Below are 17106 nucleotides of genomic sequence, written 5' to 3'. Positions count from 1 at the left end.
TGTTAACCCCAGAAATGACACCATTTTTTTAACATATCACTATTTACATGCTTATCCACATTTGTGTGTAATCCTGAAAATTTACAAGATGCTGCCTGCTTCATTGAGAATTGTCCTCTTGACTCCCTTTGCTGCAGAATAGGGTCACCCTAATATGTTTACTCATAATTCAGATGACACCTGCTCTTCAGTAATGTGATAACCAGAATTAAAAGCACTAAAGTCAAAGAAGACATTCTTGAGAAACAATAATCAACTCACAACATGGCAACACCTCACAGCCTACAAAATGGAAATGATGTCAATCATATTTTCCCTGGAAAACATGGCACATTTGAGCAATTTCAATCTTCTTGAAAGTTTATTTTTTTCCAAATGAAGGGATACCAGAATGTTCTATAGTAATAACTGTCCAACTAGACAGAATACGTAAAATACTAACACAAGGTGTTTTTGTTCAGAATTAGATGTCGTTCTCATTAGCCATGCCATTGCACTGTGCTTCTCCTTAAGCAATCATAAAGGGTTTTGGTTCTGCACCTGTGTTTTCAATATCGTACACACACTTTCTTTGCAATCCAACCATTTTATAAACAATTGTTTAATTCTATGACAAAACAATTTTTTTCTGTACAATTGTTTATTTTTTTTCAGCTAGCACTTGAGTACAATGTTCCACCACCTCCAGACTTTTCAATTTTCAACATCACAGCTGAAGCTGAAGGAAAATGCAACAGTAGTGAGAAAAATATGTTACACCTCAAAATTGTTGTTGGGTAAGTTAGATCTTTATTGATCCAGTTATGTTTTTGTGTATCAATTAATCAAACAGGAGTTGTCTTGGAATGACACTGAGCAAGGTTAAGCAGAGGTTACCAAGTATGTTCACATGGACTGTGGACCTTCAGCATGACCCTTGAATTTTCTTATGGTAAACATGCTGGATGATCTCCACTAGCATGCCTACCATATTCCCAAACCTCATATCTGGTTATTTTCTGCAACATTTCATGGACATTAACCCCTGAAAAGAAACATTATTTTTACTTCTTGTATTTATAATCTTACCTTTTTAGTCAGTACTCTCAGCTAGAAAACATATGTGGAGTCAGAGTCACAGATAGAGCAGTTTATCAAGAGACTTTGATGAAAAACTCTGCTGCTGCTCTGCCTTCATGGTCATGACACAGTGAATGTAACAATAAACCTACTGCTACAGTTCACTGATCAGTTTACACTCCACTGTGGACTCACTAAACTAACACGATCCTGCCATTGTCAAAATGTTGCCTTAGGGGCATCTATTCCTTTCTCAAATGGAAAGAGCAGAAAACTGTTTAGTGGGGAGAAGTCTGGCATTGCATTTGAAAGAGTTCACCACAGTATTAAGATAAGACTAAAAAGACAACATTATACACAGACAGTTTATATTATACCCTCAGCTTTTCAGCCACCGTAAAAGACCTCACGCTGTTCCAGTGGTGTGCTGAAATGTCACCCCCTGCACTCGGGTCCCAGTCCAGGTGGTTCATCATGTGTTGGGTGCAGAAACGCTCTATCAACGCATGCTCCCAACCTTTTCAGACTGTATACTATTCATAGTTCTGCTGCACCTGCAAATGCTGTATAATAAAATCACAAAGTGTATCATGGCATACTATTTTATGTTATTAAGCACATTTAATGAGCTCTATTTTACATCAAGGAGATATTTACATTTTTAACTTTGCAGGCACAGGGACCAATTAAAGGTCCTGTGGTATAGTTGGTCCAAGACACTGTTAGAGTTGGCTAATTTTAAATAATTGTACCTCAAGAAGGTACAGGCGTCAATTGGGTGGGGGTGTGCATAAGTATATTTCATGTGGAGGTGGGCAGATCAGTCAGCCGCGTCAGTGACGCCATGGAGGAAATGGCTTCTCACACCTGCACTCAAGTTAAGCAGCCTGAATAAGAGAAGCCTGCATGGATGGGGCAGGGAATGGCAAGATGAAAAATGAACAGGAAAGAAATTAAAAGAATCTTGGAGTTTAATGGATATATAGTGAAGAGCTTGAGCGAAAGTTAGCCGGTGCAAAATTGGAGGAAGCAGGAGGATGCTTCTCCCATCGCCAATCCCCGATCCGGGGGAAGGAGTGTGCCTTTGACTATCCTCAGCCATTGTGAGACCATGATTGACAACATGGTCCTTACTTCACCTGCGTACTAGGTCTTATCTTCCCCTATTTTGTCCTTACTCTTCCACCATGCACCCTAACTCGCCTCTTTTCAGATTGTTGCACCTATTCATTAGCTTGTGGTTGGTCAATTACCATGTTGGAAAAATTTAATAATCTGTGTTATGCTTGGTATAATATGCTACAGTAAATTGAAGGTTCATTTAATTCACCTGTGAACAATTGTAGAGAATTGGTTGATCGTTGGTTCAGCTAATGCCTCATGATTATAGGTTAAGAGTCACCTGAGAGCAATTACTCACTACTGTTATAAATTTCAGATATACCAAATAAATAAGTAAATATGCTAGAAAGATTATGACAACTAGTTCATCATTTATGCACAGAATGACTAAAGCAATGAAATAATGAGTAGATGTTTTGACTGGAAGGATTAATTGACAGAGAACTAGCTTAACACATTTTGAGTGAGATGACAAAAGCAAATGAGAATGTAAAAACACAGCAGACAATTGTACACAATCAGTTACATGGCTGTACAAAGCATTTGCTATATGTTCAGAACAACAGGAATTTGCTGTTGTGATGTGCACAACTAATAAGCAGATATGGAGTTTCAACAAGTAGTTTTGAAAGTTTCAATTCTGATCTGAGAAATGCATCAAAGCTACTGACTAAAACTATAATATCAATGGTTAAGTACTTTAAAGACTGTGTCTTACTTTCTTCTCGTTTTGTTCAGATATAATGGAAATCGAGACAGGACTAACATGGTCATTGTAAATGTCAAACTGCTTTCAGGGTATCATGTGGATATGGTGTCCATTTCAATGGTAAGTGTGGTACAGCTTACTGCAGGAACCAAGGCAGCTGCTTTGCGACTTGTTTGTAACTTTACTACATGCTTTAATGGGCTATGTTAGTTCATGTTGAGTTGTGTTTCTAGAAATAACACCTATTGTATCATTTACAATAGTAACATTTTTTAATAACTTTCATTCTTTTTCATTTCCTGTTTTTAACTGCAGCTTAGACATAATCCACTTGTGAAACGTATTGACAAGGATAAAGGATACATTGACATCTATCTCGAGGAGGTATGTATGGCCTGTTACGTAAATAAATCTCAGACTAAAAGTCTTGATTAGAAGGTGACTTTAAAGAAGTAGTGGCATTTTAGCCTATGACTTTATATATGCAATTTGTAGCGATTGTGAGGATGCTAAGTTTCACACTGCCTGAAGACGGTGATTTGTTTAAGTTATTGCGGGGACACCAGGAAAACTCCAGCCTTGACCTGGAAGGCACACACACAGTAACACTTATAAAGAGGCACAATGAATAAATAATAAAGTATATATTAAATAAATAAAGAAGGCAAAAAACCACTATTATTTAAAAAAACAATGTGTACACAAACACCTTCCCCAGTTCCCTGGTGGTTATGAAACCAACCACATGCTAGGCAATAGATGATAAACAATCAACATTTATGACACAGTCCAAAATACATATTCAGTAGAGCAGGTGCAAATGATGGTGATAATAAATTGAGATGCCAAGTGTACAGACAAAATCACACGAACAAGCAGGCACAGGACCAGCACATGAATCTAGAATGAAACTGTAATCTAAGAGTGCTTGTATTCCATAGGTGGAGTGAGAGGTGTAGAAACGGATAAATAAAAATGAAGGTGATTCCCCCGGAGGTTTTTTGACTCTTTTTTAAAGATAATGCTTAATTATCCTTTTTTCCAGCAACCCTTGCCACTCTTACACTATTCAATGGTGTAATACTACAGGGGCTGCTGGGAGTAGTAGACAATTTAAGTAATGCTGCTGCCACTCCAAACTACTGAAGTACCTATTGTGCAGAAATTAGTAACAATTTCAGACACAGAACTGACACACACTGTCTTTAAAAATATAGTGGAATCGTTTTATTTTTAAAGAAATTAATATCAATATTTTCTACGAAATATTGTATTTCAATAAATGAGAACCTATTTTGCCACCATCGATATTTATAAAGTTGTAAGTGAACACATATTTAACAAAGCAGAACCAACTTGATTTTAGTAAAAAATCTCAAAAAAGATTTTGTCTCTAAATGAATGAATGAACAAATTAATTCATGGAGGCTAACATTGTAAACATAAGTTAAACATTCATCCATCCATCCATTATCCAACCCCCTATATCCTAAATACAGGGTCACGGGGGTCTGCTGGAGCCAATCCCAGCCAATACAGGGTGCAAGGCAGGAAACAAACCCTGGGCAGGGCGCCAACCCACCGCAGTTAAACATTTATTTGTACTTATTTTTAAAAGGAAATATTTAAAAATGATTTTATATACATTAGGATCTTTTATTAGTTTACAACCATCTGGGACTTTTTGTCTATTTATTTAAAATGAAGAATGGTACCCATTACGTAGTACTGTTGCCTCACAGCTCCACTGTTCAATCCTGGCCCAGGAATGTTTTTACATTCTCCTCTGGGTTTTCTAGAAGTTCTCCAATTTTTAACACACATTCAATAACTTTGGATATTTGTTTACCCTAAATAGGTCTATTCTGACTCCTATGGGCATAGGTCTATATGTATACGTGAGCATGTTCTGTATTGGTCTGGGATTCTTGCAGTCCACAAGTGTGACAAGATTTGTCTCCAAAGGCAATACAAAGACAAAAATTCCTTACTAAATTGGTATCACCCATATGATGCAACCTTCACCAGAGTTATTTGCAATTAACAAGAAAGTAACAATACGTAGAGTATTAATTAAATGAAAAGAAATATAAGTAAGTAAAATGAAAAAACAATAAAGTCATGCAGTTTGCCTGAAACACAACTGGTGGGTATGGAAACTACAAAACATAAATAACTTCAACTATGAAGAGAAGAAGTTGGCAGCCATCTATATCTAAGATAGAAACATCTAACATGTCATTGATGGTTCCCATATACATTAATGTAAAATATTATTGACAAAAAATATCAATGTTTTCCATTAGCATTTTTGGCATAAAATGAGAATGGGTGGGTGGGCCACATAGACATGGGAGAGGGATGCTGTCAGAAAGAGCAGAACTATCCTGAGATTCTGTGTAGTGAGTGAGTGAGAAAGATGATAAAGCACTAAAAAGAGCAGCACTTAGTAAAGCCACCAGGCTGCTTAACTTCAATGGCCTGGGCAGGTGGGCACCATTTATCTTGGTAAAGATCCTGGGTTCGATCCACAAACAGAATTGGGGGAAAATCACTGTGCATGGTGTTTCGTTTGACCCCACATGATCATGTGAGGCAAAACTGGAAGTGTCAGGGTTTATGCAGTGACTCTGCAAATATCATCATAGCTGCGTGGAATGTGCGGTGTTAATATGAAGAGTAAATAACTTAATGTGAACATCTAACTTGATTTGAATAGTGTAATGCAAAAAAAGTTACTTTCATCTTTTCAGAATTTGGTGGCAACTGGGAAAATTACACTTACTTACTTTGGTGCCAAACAAAAAGGTCAGAAATGGTAAAAAAAACACAAGCTGAAAGAGTAATTTGCATTGCTTTTTCATGCAATTTTATCCAAGTAAAAGACAAATGGTTGGAAATTTTGCTCTGTCTGATAGAACTGGCAGGCTAAAATGAGTTACAATTGGACTTGTAGATGGGAGAGACGATAATAAAAAATCAAAAGGAAGGCAAAGGTCAAAAGTACCTAATAACTGCGTGGAAAATCAAGCAAAATGTCAAAGTCAAATTTTGCACAAAAACTGGAGCATAACAAATGTCTCTTAACCACTTCCAACACCAAGCTAGTCTGTTGTTTACATCCTCAACTTGGACAACCGAGAAGCACACAATGCTGGCCTTTATACTGCTTTGATTGTTCTGTTTTATGTCACAAAGTGGCAACAATTAACAAAATTCTGTTCAAAAATAGCAGTACCTTCTTGAAAACAACCAACCAACAATATATGAAGTACTTAAAAATGACATTTAATCATAAAACTAATTCAATAGAATATTTCCACAAGAAAAACAAAAAATAGCAAAATACAGCACAAGGACACTTGCTACAGAGCCAAAGAAAAAAAAAGAATAAAAAACATGATGCAAATAACCTAACCTGCTTCTACTTCTTTAAGGACTCGTTCATTTGAAAAAGTAATAAGAATTCAATTTGTTTCAAGAATTTAACATAGCAATGAAAAGAACAGAAACCTAAATGCATGAATATTGTTTTCTGTAATGTGATGCAATAATTCTCACTAATGTGATGTCACAATAATTAATTCAAGTATAAAATGTTGGGCATATAGGGGTGTGTCTGTCTCGTATTGAGTCTTACATGATCTGCCTTATGTGTTCTTTCTGAGGTTTTCTTCAGTGGAAAACTTACAAACCTATAAAACAAAATAATTAATACTACAACGAAAATGAAACAAAACATACACCTCTACATCAATAGATTTTGCTTTTCATTTGCTTTTTCAATATTCTATATGTGGCATGTTTATTTCCCTTCTATTTAGCAAGCCTCCAACTGGCACAATCAGTACCAAATACTTTCACTTGTTGCATTTTGAGGTTCCATCTCTGGCCGTATTCTGGATTTTTGACGTTAGGAGAACTCGACTGTAGGCTTGTTGATACTGAAGAGATTTTTGCAGTGATAAACTCTCTGTGTTCACAATAGTATCAGTAATCATTTGATAAAAAGAAGTATATGCCAAGAGCTATCAATAATCCAAGATGCTAATCTGAAAATTAAACTAAAAGCCAAAACCAAATTAAAAAGCTAAAGAACAGCTCTAGAGAGAGACTGCTGGCACCATGGGAAACATGTTGTGCCCCAAGAAGAACCGTAGGTTTGAGCACCCCTTTAACCAGACCCATGATGCCGGCCATATTTGGCAGCATACCTGAGGAATCAACAGTAATTATAGACCCCACAATTTAAGATCTTATAAGGAACCAATTAACAAGTAAAAGTCACTTAAGCAAAAGAGATACACTCATTTTTTAAAGATGGATACATTTTTAAAAAGATTGGAACCTTCCACGCTTGGCAGTGGCAAGAATAAAAAGAAAAATAGATTGTACAGTGAAAAATATCTTATATATGATTTTACTGGTATTTCCAATAAATCCCAGTGTGTAGTCTTTCGAGAAATAATGTCAAAAGTAAGTATGAAGCTGTCAAAGCTACTTTGACATTCAAATACCAAATATTCAGACAAAAAAGACAAGCAAAATCTAAACTTTCTCCACCAGAAGCAACTACTACTAATAAAAAAAAGTCTTATTAGCAAGTTATCGAGTTGCCACATACATTTGCAGAAAATCAGATTTTACCGAAAGCTGTTGATATGGAGCAAATAATGGTTGGTGAAAAAGAGGCTCGCAAGCTCAAAACAATACATCTCTCCAACAATATGATCCAAAGAAGAATAAGCAACATGACAGGAGATATTAATAATAATAATATTTTGTTTACATAGCACTTTTCCCATGCTCAAGGTGCTTCACAGAGCCTCAGAAAGAACAGCAGGATATATAGAACACTGAACACAAATATTTTCTGCATAGAATACTAAAACAGATAAAGCATATTAATACAGAATATACAAAACATTAAATAGATTAAATATATTCGAACACAAGTTCTTGAAAATATTAAGAAGTGCAAGTACTTCTCAGTACAGATGTACGAAAGCACAGATATTTGCAACTGTGCCCAACTAGTATTTGTAAGCTATGATACCGTGAATAGTGTTACACAAGGTATTTTATTTTGTAACCCACTAGAGGCCAGTACTACCAATTAATGTTTATTCGACACTTTTATGCAAAGCACTAGTAAGTACAATAATGACTGGATAAAAATGGGTTGCTGTATTCACTGATGGTGCAAAGAATATGACAAGACATCAAATTGGACTCATTGACAGTTTACAAGAAGTGATGCCAAATGCTGCAATGCTACACAGTTTTTTTGGGAAGCTCTTGCATCCAAATCTTTCATTCTGAAATAAATTGTGTTTTAAAATGTCATTAAAGTGGTTAATTCCATCAATGGAAAAGTAATGCAGACTCAATTTGTGAAGACATACGTTCATTATATGAAAATGTTCTTCATCACAAGGAAGTAAAATAGCCGTTGAGGGGTAACATCTTGAAAAGAGTTTTCCAGTTAAGAGGAGAACTTTTGCTGTACCTGCAAGGTGTGAAATCGGAATATACAAATCTATTTTCCAATTCTCTTTGGCATCTTAGGCAGGCTTTCCTGGATGATATTTTCATACACTTAAACACTTTGAATAGTAGTTTTCAAGGTTGCAATGTTAACATAATAACAACCAGGGATAAAATCAACAGATTTTACAAAGAAACTTGATTTCTGTTCAACATCAATTGACAAAATGACATTTGATTCATTCCAGTGCATTTAAGAACTCGTGGAAAATTTAGCTATGTTTAATATTGTAAATTCCAAGCTCACATTGTGCTGCTATCTCAAGTGACTGTGTTAGCATGAGCCTTGAACCCTCTTCTAGCAACTTCCTGTGCATATATTCTGAAGTGTACTTTCTTAGTAATGTGTCACTGATTTGATTGTCTCTAACACCATCAACCATAGAATTTAGCTTCTTCTCCAAGCCATGTAACAAACTGTTGAATAGTCTCACCTTCCTTTTGTGTCAGCTGGTAGAAAGCTTGCCTTGTTAAGGCCATAATCACTTGGGGCATGAAGTAAGCATTTAACACAGCTGCTGCACTGCTGTAATTCGCTGGCCCACTGGTATTTTCTAAAGTAGAAATTACATCCTTCACATCTGGACCCACATGGTGCAAAAGTAATGCCCTTCTTCATTGTTTTACTGTTTCTAACACATTATCTGTTAAAATTAGTTCTTTGCCATCCGCAAACAAGTCAAAAACTGCTAGCCATCTTCTCCAGCATGATAACAGCATGGTGGGTTAAACATAGCAATCAAATTTTGGTACATATGTTTTCATCTCGAACAATAATTAAATTTGCTTTTGAGTGTGACATACGATCATAAGATCCTTGTCCCCAATGTTCAGTCCTTCGCCTTGCCCCAGCTTAAGACTGCTGAATTAAATCAATAGACAGGACACTGGTTCCTACTTAGACCCAATGCTTCTTTTATTTTCCCTGCACACTCAAATGTGCACGCACAATGCCAACACATGCGTATTAACAGTACATTTCAATACGTAGCAATGTTTAACAGGGTAAATTCTAAGCTCCTCATTTTTGCAGACATACAAGTTTGCACAATTTTAAACAGCTTTTTAAATATTTTCCAGAAGAAACTCAAAACAGTTATGTCAATCATAAATGGATAGTGAATCCATTTTTAGAGAGTTCTGGCTGAAATTCTGACAAATATGAAAAAAAAAATTGAAATATCTACTAATGGAATGTTGAAACAAGACTTTTCTTCCCGGAGCTTAGACTAGTTTGGGACCAAAAGAATGCAAAAAAACCCCAAGATTGCAAACAAAGCTTTAAAAATCTTGATATCATTTACAACATTGTATTTATATAAATTAAGTTCCTTATCTATGACTGCCGCCAAAACAAAAGCTAGAAATCACCTCAAGCTTCAAATTGATATCATTGTGTGTATTCATGTATCAAACACAGAGTCCAGATTTGAGAAGCTAGCTTCTGAAAACAGCCACATTTATCACAGTAACCTTTTTTTTACTTTATAAGTATTGTAACATTTGTTGTTTATGTTTAAAGTTGTTTATAGTTATGTTCCTACATGCAAAATACATACTTGTTAATAAAGCGTTTTTTGTTTTGTTTTAGAAACATTCCCCCAGTTTTTTATTGCAGCTCCCCCATGGGGTCACAACCCACACTTTGGGAACCACTGCTCTAGAGGAAAAAGAAACCCATGGTAGTGACAGTGTGCCATCGTCTCTTTCCTCCACCAATGTTTTCCCAAAATCAGTACCCATGAGATATTCCCTAGGATATATATATATATATATATATATATATATATATATATATATATACATTGTGATGTGACAAAACCATTAGGTGGCATGCCAGCCAACACAGACCAGACACGGGAGGCACACTTATAAAAACAAATAATGGTTTTGTTTTTCTTTTCTTCGCCTGTGGGCACCGTCTGCCTTGTTCCCATAGGCACAACACAGTCCCAATACAAGCACAATCCACACAATACTTTACTTTTTCTTCTTCTCTTTTCTTTTCTCCTCCACTCCTCTCCAGCAAGCTTTGTGTTCCTCCCCCCAACTCTGGCTGCTGGCTCCTTTTATAGTCCACCCAGAAGTGTTCCAGGTGTTTGATGATCCATTTCCGACTGCGGAAGAACCCCCCACATGGGCTCAGGAACCACTGCAGCGCCCCCTGGTGGCACCCACAGATCCCAATGGGGTTGTGGAGGACTTCATCTCCCATGGAGCCCTGCGAGAATCTGAGGCACCACTGCCACCTAGGGGGGGCTGCTGTCTAGCATTCTGGGGGGGGTACTGTTGAGTCCATGCCTGCTCCCCCAGACCATAGAAACAAGAGGCGTCCCGGGTGGGCAAGGGTCCCGGCCATCCTCCACACTGCACCTTCCTCAGCTGAGCTATGTGGGGCAAAGCGGCCCATCCCGCGATGGCTGTTTCTTTCCAGGACAGGGAGCTAATGCTGTTGGGTCCCTGGGTCCTTCCTGAAAAACAATAAGAAGAGAAGGACGGGGTGGTGCTGCCCCTATGCCATCCCCTGGCGTCCAATGCCATTTTAAATGGCAGCACCTCCTCAGGTGACCCCTATTTTAGCATTTATAAAGCGCCGCCCCACTTTCTGCTCCCGTGCCCTTCAGCCATGAAAGCAGGATGGGAAGTAGCGCTTCATCTCACGCCCAGCCAAGGTCGGCAAGCCCTCCATTGCGTGCTCACTATTGGAAGACCCACACTCCCTTTTCTGGGTCTTCCTGTTGCTCTGGTGCATAACGATGGTCTGGGTCCCTTTATGGGAGGTAAAGAGACCCCATGCCGTCTGTGCCCTGTGGACGTCTGTGAGATTTCCGCCAACATTTGGGGTGGAGCACTTTGGCAGCTGACACCTAGCAGCCAGCTCCACACACACACCTGTGCGGGTCCCGTCCCAAATGCACGATCAGTCAACACAGCCACATCCCATGTAGGAGTAGCGGGTACTTGGCAACTGGAACTAACTAATACCGGTACCATTTTGCACTGCACTCCCATTTCTTTATTTACGGTACAGGCTTCACTTACCTTTACCGCCACATTGTTCAGGCCAGAGAATCCAGTGTCATGCTACCTCATCCATCCTTGTTTGGTCCTTAAAGGCGCACTGACCTTCTTCTCCAGCCTCTTCAGTGTATCCTGCAGCATTTCCAAAACCTAGAACAAGGTCTGTACGGGTTAGATCACGTCGCTCAACTCCCGCACAGCCGAATGCAGGTTAGTTTCCTTGGTCAGTGGTGGACTTGGGCTCACCTCGTCCAACCCCACCAACTGCAAGCCATCGAGGCCCTGTGACTTCCTCGCAGGCCCCCTTAGGGGATCTTCGGGATCGAGGTAAAGGTTCGTTGTCCCCGCCTGTAGTCTTTTATCGGTGGGATGCTGACATACATCCTTCACCCCCTTACCTGACACGGGGAGGTCTTCCTGGCTCTCCACAGCCCCCTCCTCCATCAACATGACGTCATCGGGGTAAGACTCCAGGTGCTTGTCCTCCAGCTTTTGTCTCTCAGCAAGCAGTGGGCCCAGGTCGAAATCGCTCTCACTAGCCCCGCCATTGTCCCATGGATCGTCGTGCTTAGGCCAACAAAGCTGATCCGACACTTCTAGGAGGTAGGAATATGACAACACAGAATAACCCTAGGGCCAATCACCCCTGGGTCCAACACCTATGTCCTTACAGATCCCGTCTCCAGGTGTTTCTGTCTTTCAGGTGGCCTCACTCTGTAGCATGCCGATCTGGGCTTCTTTTGCGATGGCGTATGAGTTGGCGCCTGCTGCTTTAGGAGCCCTCCTGGATATCTTCTTCCCCCAGGCCCTTTTCTATAAAGCAGCTTTGGTATCATGGGTGCAAGCTTGCCTGTGTTGTAGTGGGAGTGCGTTCCTCGTGCTTGTTTAAGTGCGTGCGCCTCACGCTACTGTGCTGGGTCATCACACATTTTAACTGCAGGTCCCTGCCTTTCACTATGGCCAGGAATTCCTGCCGACTGAGCCAGTGTGACAAAACTACTAAGGGGCGTGCCAGCCACCCAACCCGACACAGACAGACACGGGAGGCACACTTATAAAAACAAATAAATGTTTTATTTTTGTTTTCTTTGCTTGTGGGCAATGCCCTGCCCATTCCCACAGGCACAACACAGTCCCAATACAAGCACAATCCACACAATACTTTACTTTTTCTTCTTCTGTTTTATCCTTTCTCCTCCACTCCTCTCTGGCAAGCTTTGTCTTCCTACTGCCAACTCTGGCTCCCGGAGTGGTGGCTGCTGGCTCCTTTTATAGCCCATCTGGAAGTGTTCCAGGTATTTGGTGATCCATTTCTGGCTACACTTCCGGGTGTGACGGAAGAACCGCCCACATGGGCTCAAGAACCACTGCAGCACCCCTGGATCCCAACAGGGTCGTGGAGAACTCCATCTCCCATGGAGCCTTACGGGAATTTGAGGCACCACTTCTACCCAGGGGGCTGCCATCTAGTGTCCCGGGGGAGGTACTGTTCAGTCCTACCCCAGACCATATAAAGAAGAGGTGTCCCAAGAGGTGTCTGCCACAATAATATATACAAGCGACTGGGAGCCCAATCAAATCGGGCTACAAATTCTACGTTTGTGAAATCCATATTTTCTCTGCAAAGAATTATTTGTTTTTTTAAGTCCTTGAAATTATTTTGTTATCATGGCACTGATTGGTGCTTAAAATAGACCTTTTTGGCCAATGTAATGAAGAGCTTCCTGTTTAAACAGGGCTGTGAGATGTGAACTCAGCTCTTCGGTGCACCTCATTTGATTTTTTTTCCCACAAACAAATTTTCAAAATAAACCGTATTTTACAGCTCTAATCAGAGTCGGAGTAATAATTATGTTGGCGTGGTTCGGCTAAAATTTAAACAATGACCGTTGTTAATACCCAGCCGTCATTACTCAGTTTGCCAATTGATGTCAGAAGGGCGGATGCAGAGGCAGAGTCCCAATGCATGGTTCTAACTTGTATTGAGTTGAGGTATTGATGCGAACATCATACATACGGATAATATCAAATTATATATAAGGATATATATATATATATATATATATATATATATATATATATATATATATATATATATATATATATATATATATATATATATATATATCATAAACAAATGAACACAAATAGTAAACATGGGAGTTTGGATTACAATGGTGAAATCCCAGTTATTTGTGTTTTTTTGTATAAAGGTCTTTCAAAGGTATAATATTTGTATATATTTTGTACTTTCTAATAGAGCCTGGAGCAGTGAATTATGTTGCTCAATTTCTGTTTGTCAGATATTAACTTCAGCTGTTGCATCTTTGATTTCATCCTAACTGATATTTGTTTCTGGGTGCCCTCTTCTTCCACTCTAAAGAGGAAAATGAAGACTTCATGAAAACAAAACCCACATTCCTGTTACACCCTAAATATAGTCCATGTAAAAAGACCCACCATACCATTATCCTTACGTGTGCAATTGTATATATTTATATTGTGTAAGTGGAATGTGGCTATTCTCTCTGTCTCTGTCTATTATATAAATTTACTTATCAGATATTCCACAACTCTTCCAGGACAAGTTGGAGAGCAAAATGTTTGTTCAAACCTAGTCAGACCCTGATGAGAAGTACAGGAAAAAGAAAAAAGTATACTCTTTCTCTTCATCTTTTCTCACTTCTATGTAGGGTCGATGTTCTTGATCCATCTTCTCCAAACAGCTTGGTACTGCACCTTCTCACCAGTCAAGCCCTTTTCCTTCAGATCTTTTTACTTTAAACATCCACCTCCGATTTCACCTCCCTTGCTTCCTCTTCACATTTCTCTTCATTGTCTCTCTGTAATATCTGCCCGCATGAGTTTCATAAATGGGTATCCTGTATGTATTTTCTTTTCTTATTCTAAACCATTTCTCAAAATCTCTCAATATGGTTCCATTTTTGTTTCAGCAGGTTTTGATATTTTGTTGTGTTAGAACATGTACCTTTCTATTGTGTTTTTTTCAGCTTGTACAAAGAAAACCTCTGACTTTGCACTTCACCATTCAAGAGGAGATTGCAGTGAAGAATTTGAAACCAGCCACTGTCAGGATTTATGATTACTACCAAACAAGTAGGCCACTAATGATAAGCACAATGTTCATTCCATCTTATTTGGTTTCATTTTAAATTTACATGCTGTACTTTTCGTTTACATGATGGTTATGTTTCAGAATATTGTTGTATAATTTAAAAACGTAAATTAAAATGTCCATAATGCATAAAGAATAAATAGAGTAATTTCTACTGAACAGTTATTTGTCTTTGTTTTGCCCTTTTTTAGTCATGACTTCAACCACTGTGGATTACACACAGCAGCACTTCCAGTAGTCTTTGCAGTTGACTAGTAAAAAAAACTTTCTACTAAGGGATTTGTCTTCTTTATTTTTGCAGATGATCATGCTGAAGCTGAATACAGATCCCCTTGCACTACAGGTATATTTCTTTAATATTAGTGTTTGTCTTATCAAGATGTTTAGTAACAACAGCACCAACTTTACTTTTTAGACATGAAAATCCATTATATTGTGTCTGTCTGTCCACATAAAACACCTCGTTTCCCAGGGAACTGATTGCATTGAAATTTGGAACATTATCCTTCAACTTTGTATTCCCAGTCATGGGGAGTCCACTGTGGCCGCACGTTTTAAATTTTTTTTCCAAACAATTTCTTGATCACTGATCACCTTTTATCTCTAACTGAACTTAACATTTAAATGGCTGTCATTTAACTTATTCTGCATTTAGGAAAGAGCAGTAGTGTCATTTTTACATTTTTAAAAAATATTGAGCTATATTCACCTTTTCTGTAGATTTAAGGTCTTAACTCATTGTAATTTTCCAATTAATTCACCATTATGTGTGGAGTTTCCTCCTTTACTTGTGTCCTATTAATGACAAGTAACTATGATTGAAGCACACATCAGAGCAATGACCCGCCCTCCCCATTCTGATCCAGAGACTCATAAGTTCTGGTTAAATTATGAGGTAAATCTCTTTACAGCCCTCACATGACATTGCAAACATTTGTTGTTTAAACTCATTTAAGATCAGAGTTGTCACACTTGTACCCCTATCTATGTTCATTGTCTTTCGGACAAATGTTCACCATATTAGGATCTTTAGAAGTGGTTTATTCAGAGCTGCAGTGGCAATGTGGAAGAATGGTAATAATTGTGTGAAAGTAAAAACAAAACTTCGTAGGCTGTCCAATATTTTGATGTAGAAGCAAAAAAGTCAATACAAGAATTGTACACTTGAGCATTTAGTAATTACAAGTATTACCTTGGAAGTAACTCCTAAGTAGGTTTTAAAGGTGTTCCCTGTGAATTGGCAATTCAATTTAGAGTTATGGAATACAAAATGGCAAACTATATTGGGCTGAATGTTCTATTCTCATGATCTGTTATGCACAAAATATCTCAAAAGACACCTTACTTTTCAGATGTTGAAGAGAAAAGTAATGAATTCTGAAAGGAGAGATGTATATCATGACAATGTGGACCTTCTTTCACCCAAAGTTCTGTTGCTGGAAACAAAAAACGTCTTTTTGGAATTCATCAAGCAGTGGTTGGAAACCAGCCTTCCACATGTTACTTTTTTATCCAGAGCTGACTGACATTTCTTTTGAATTGTCGATAAAGAGATGATTACTTTTTATAAATAAGTACTAGGATTGTGAATGTTCTGTACTGCTTCATGTAAGTCACATTCATTCTGGTATATATACAGTATTAGCCAAAAGGTATGTTAGTAAAATCGGGAAACAAAGCCATTATATTTCCAGGAGACGTTTTTAACTCAACAATATTCATTCACAGAGTATTTATCTAAATAATTGCCAAAAACATAGATATTTGGAATGCAGATCAACCGACATTCAGGTTTCTCAGTAAAATAACCCTTTAAAATACACCTTTAATAATAAACATTTAAGCTGTATTCCGGTAATTGAGCATCTCCTAACCCAATCAACAGATGCTTATTGAACCTGAAGAAAATTCATCATTTTCAAATGTGAAGTATTGTTTGTCATTTCTGTTATTTGTCCATAGGAAGTGTGAGATAACTCATAAAGTTATAATTTGAGTAGTTTATACTTTACAGGGTCACTAATGTAATGTGTACACAGTATGTTTCATTATTGATATCTTTTAGGAAAATAAATCCATTGATTGCAGTTTTTTCTTTCCTCCTTTTTTGGCTGTAGCCCTAATGGATTGTGTGCACCAATAAAAATAATTTGCTTTCTTGAATAACATCTTCTGTCTTTGCTTTGTGTGTGCAGTTTTTGAAGTATCTGAAGTTCTCAACTACCTCCTCCCCAACCCAAGAGGTCTCTCCTATTCCAAACGACAGTCAATGAAAGGCGAAAGAGCAAACTGTCACAATTACAACATCAAAAAAAAAAAAATATATATATTGCTGTACACAAAAAGAGGGTTGCAAGATTGCATCTTGCCCTGTGCTTAATGCTATCAGGATAAGATCTGGACCCCCATGATCTAAATTAAATTAAACAGATTTGAAAATGTTATTTTATGTTATTTCCAAAAAATAAAAACATTTTACATCAAAATATTACGGAAGCTCTGAACCACACAT

The 17106-nt window shown here is 38.1% G+C and overlaps 1 protein-coding gene across 1 annotated transcript in view; it reads left to right on the top strand.

Moving 5' to 3' along the window:
- Positions 1-16762, top strand: part of LOC120535857 (alpha-2-macroglobulin-like protein 1) — a 92694-nt gene extending 75932 nt beyond the window's left edge. Inside the window, exons 31-36 of the mRNA XM_039763975.1 lie at positions 655-776; positions 2920-3010; positions 3206-3274; positions 14470-14575; positions 14896-14937; positions 15947-16762. Coding sequence (XP_039619909.1) covers positions 655-776; positions 2920-3010; positions 3206-3274; positions 14470-14575; positions 14896-14937; positions 15947-15975 — 459 coding nt within the window. The 3' untranslated portion in view covers positions 15976-16762. The remainder of the gene's footprint in view (positions 1-654; positions 777-2919; positions 3011-3205; positions 3275-14469; positions 14576-14895; positions 14938-15946) is intronic.
- The last annotated feature ends 344 nt before the right edge of the window (positions 16763-17106 follow it).

This window comes from Polypterus senegalus, chromosome 9 (assembly GCF_016835505.1).
Source record: "Polypterus senegalus isolate Bchr_013 chromosome 9, ASM1683550v1, whole genome shotgun sequence".
Classification (NCBI taxonomy): Eukaryota; Metazoa; Chordata; class Cladistia; order Polypteriformes; family Polypteridae; genus Polypterus; species Polypterus senegalus.
This window is presented reverse-complemented; position numbering and strand designations above follow the sequence as displayed.